The 3,927-nt window shown below is 45.5% G+C and overlaps 1 protein-coding gene across 1 annotated transcript; it reads right to left on the bottom strand.

The window, feature by feature from the left end:
• Nucleotides 1–1,153: 1,153 nt before the first annotated feature.
• LOC147883457 (pentatricopeptide repeat-containing protein At3g53360, mitochondrial-like) lies at nucleotides 1,154–3,571 on the bottom strand. The gene is made up of 5 exons (XM_087399495.1): nucleotides 2,930–3,571; nucleotides 2,438–2,779; nucleotides 2,135–2,223; nucleotides 1,733–2,027; nucleotides 1,154–1,648 (listed from the first exon to the last, which is right to left on the bottom strand). The coding sequence occupies exons 1-5, from the start codon at nucleotides 3,569–3,571 to the stop codon at nucleotides 1,154–1,156; spliced, it is 1,863 nt and encodes a 620-aa protein (XP_087255621.1).
• Nucleotides 3,572–3,927: the final 356 nt, after the last annotated feature.

Raw genomic sequence — 3,927 nt, 5'->3', positions numbered from 1 at the left:
CCACATTCCAAGCACAATCATTATTTCCTATATGTATTGTCCATAGTCATGCTTATCAAGAACCACAGCTTTACCATTCTTTCGAGAGGGCACTCTCCCTTCCTTCTTCTCTGTCATAACCTCCTCCCACTCTTCCATCCTCCACAAATTGTGCGTTTGAGAGATCCAATGCTATGTCCTTTTAGGAGCGCTCAACCCTTTAGTGGGCATCTTTAAACCTGATAATTAGATGCCGTGATTTGTCTCGCTTTCTAGCAGGCATCAACTGTCGAAAGAGATCATTAATCAACTCAAGTATCCTCGTCTGGTAACCAAGGAGGAAGGCAGCAAGCGAGAGAGCGAGAGAGAGTCAAGTCACCCACATTTTTTGGCCGAGGGTTTTTACAATAGTTTATAGAGATTTCAGGCTGATTTCTAGAAAGTGCATACTCAGAAATCATGCATGATGCACTTTTACTTTTAGCAACAGATTCTGCATCCTGATTCCTCCCTTGAGGGCACATGACACTGGTGCAGCGGCTGGAATCCAAGGCATTGTGTGTACATGTTGGGCAGCAAAACAAGGCTTTACAGCTCTCGACCTTATCACATTTGAGTGGATCACATCAGATCCAATGGTGATCCCTAAGTATTTGTACTTACTAGTCACCTCCCACCTTATTGGGTCCCAATTGAGCTCAGTAAATTTGAGGGATTCCACTTCTCCGAAATATACAGAGACCTTGTACTCCTTCATTTCCGTGCGAGAATGCTTGGTGGACGCTGAGCTCCAACCTCCAACGTTTACTCTATCACGAGCTTTTGATGATGCCTTCAGTGATTTCTCATCTATGTCTCTGGACGAACGGTGCCAGTTCATCGCTGCGTCCTTGCAGCACCATCCCTGTTCTTTAAAGTTTAGGTCCCTCTTTTCCAAAAGATAGGACACAACTTGCATGGTTCTTCCCTTGTGCACATTGGCGCACAAGATAGTGAGCTTCTCACTGTGCCCAAGATAATGCACATTAATTTGCATTATCTGCGGATACATCCTGTGAGACACCATGCAAATCTGTGACCTACCCGTCATCGGAAGGAAAAACTTTCTAGATGCGTATCATTGTTTTGGGAATGTCTTCCATCCCCTGATCACTTCCATGCTTTTCTTTCACTCTCATGACGTTGGAATTCTTCTCATCATCCTTGCATCATCAATGCCTGCATAGATGTTATACATCAAGACATAAGCTACAGCATCCATTTCATCCAATCGAACTGCATGTTCAAAGGCTCGTCTTCCAAGCTCCATATTACCCCATTTTCGACAAGCACCTAACACAGTAGTCCACACCACAATATCAGGTTGGTAAGGCATCTTCTCCAACATTGTGATTGCCTCGTCTAATTGCCCTGCACGGCCATGAAGATCGATCATGCAAGTGTAATGCTCAATAGTTGGAGTAATGCCATAAATTTTTCTCATGGCCTCAAAGTACTTGTGGCCATTCTCCACTAGACCTGCTTGACTGCAGACAGTAAGAATACTAAGAAATGTGACCCCATCTGGCTTTATGTCGTGTCCTCTCATTCTCTCAAGCATATGGAAAACAATTCTACTTTGTCCTAGCTGGGCATATCCTGTAATTAGTGCTGTCCAGGAGTCCACATTCTGGACCAGCAACTTATTAAATGCTTCATGTGCTTTTAAAATCGAGCCACATTTGGCATACATGTCAACCAAGGTGCTGCCAACAAAAGGATCTCTTTCCATATCCCGTCGGGTAATCTCAGTGTGTATTTCCTGGCCCTTATCTATGACTCCTATTCTGCCACAAGCTTTTAAGATGTAAACAAACGTGCAAGCATTTGGAGAGACACCCTCCAGTTGCATCAGTGCAAAACAATCCAATGCTTCCTCATCAAGACCATACTCAACATATCCTGACATTAGTACATTCCATAAGAATACATTCCGAATTGGTAGCTTGTCAAACACTTCCTGTGCGTTTGCCAGGGAGCCGCACTTGGTATACATGTCAACCAGAGTGCTACCAACAAAAATATCATTTTCCAATTCCTGTCTGGCAATCTCAGCATGTATTTCTCTCCCCTTGTCTATGGCTCCTATGCTGCCACAAGCTTTCAAGCTGCAAACAAAAGCGTGAGCATTTGGAGAGGTACCCTCCAGCTGCATCTGTTCGAAACAGTGCAGCGCTTTGTCTCCAAGACCATTTTCAGCATATCCTGCAATTAGTATAGTCCACGAGACTATGTCTCGAACTCTTAGTTTGTCGAAGACTTCCCTTGCTTTTGCAAGCAAACCACATTTAGCATACATGTCAACCAAGGTACTACCAACAAAAGGATCTCTTTCCAGCCCCCGTCTGGCAATCTTAGCATGCATTTCTTGGCCCTTGTCTATGGCTCCCACGTTGCCACAAGCTTTCAAGCTGCAAACAAATGTGAACGCATCCGGACGGATCCCCTCCAGTTGCATCTGTTCGAAACAGTTCAGTGCTTCCGCACTGAGACCATGTTCAGCATATCCTGCAATTAGTGCAGTCCACAAGACCACATCCCGAACTGGCAGCTTGTAAAACACTTCTTGTGCTCTTAAAAGTGAGCCACATTTGGCATACGTGTCAACCAAGGTGCCACTGACAGAAGGATCTCTTTCCAGTCCCTGTCTGGCAATCTCAGCGTGCATTTCTAGGCCCTTGCCTATAGCTCCTATGCTGCCACAAGCTTTCAAGCTCCAAAGAAAAGTCGAAGCATCAGGAGAAAGGCCCTCTAGTTGCATCTGTTTAACACAGTTCAAGGCTTCCCCACCAAGACCATGTTCAGTATATGCTGCAATTAGAATGTTCCACGAAACTGCATCTCGATGTGGCAGCTTGTCAAACACTTCCCTTGCTTTTGCAAGCGAACCACATTTGGCATACATATCAACCAAGGTGTTGCCAACAAAAGGAGCACTTTCCAATTCCTGTCGGGCAATCTCTGTGTGTACTACTTGGCCTCTTTCCGCGTCTTTCAGCCTAGCACAAGCCTTTAGTAGCGCCACAAACGTATACTTGCTAGGATGTACAGAATCCCGTTGCATTTTGAGGTACAGGTTGAGGGATTTTAGTGAATCCCCGCAGTCAATATAACCCATGATCAGTGAAGTCCAAGAATACTCGTTCCGATCGACCAACCTCTTAAAAACCTGCTCTGCATCGCACATGGTTCCACATTCCACCAACATTGGGACAAGATAGTTCCCAAGAGATTTATGAGCTTCTAGCCCACTTTTGCTCATGTAGGCACGCAAACGCTTGGCATACGCTAGATTTTTGTTTTCTCTGCACTTTTGCAAGATGCACATAAAGTTCTCAACCGAAGGGGGCTGGGGCATTCGTTCCAGAGAAGTAAGTACCTCCTCTAAGCTCAGCATCTCCGAGCCAATGATCTCTCGCAGTTCTTGTGCTTTAGTTGCATTCAACGGTACTCCAGAGGTAAAGCCGGCCTTGCAATTGCTGCCACACTCTGCTAGCTCGTCCAACACAGAGTTTGACCGGAGCTGACCAGCGGATGCCTTGGCCCGGTGCATTCTCTTGCTTCACATGTCCTAACCCAACCTGAATTGTGTATCCATAGGGACCCTTCGTAATTTTATACTAGCTCCTCACAATAATTTGTGACTAGCCAACATAAACTGAGTATTCTATCACTTCACCTTTGCAAATTGTTTCGTAGCACACTTTCTCGCCTGTCGAATCACTGCCAGGAATCCGTGAGATAATACCAGTTCAGCTATCGGGACGACGGTTCTTGTCCCCTTCGGTTTGACGACTTGACCGCCTAGCCACACTCACATATCCAACCTCCCGGATGCGTGAGAATTGGAGAACACTGGTTCGGAAAGATTTGCCCAACATCAGCGGGAATTACATTTTCACACTGAAG

The sequence above is a fragment of the Dipteris shenzhenensis genome, chromosome 28 (genome assembly GCF_047967505.1).
Source record: "Dipteris shenzhenensis isolate YYH24624 ecotype China chromosome 28, Dip_SZ_1.0, whole genome shotgun sequence".
Lineage (NCBI taxonomy): Eukaryota > Viridiplantae > Streptophyta > Polypodiopsida > Gleicheniales > Dipteridaceae > Dipteris > Dipteris shenzhenensis.
This window is presented reverse-complemented; position numbering and strand designations above follow the sequence as displayed.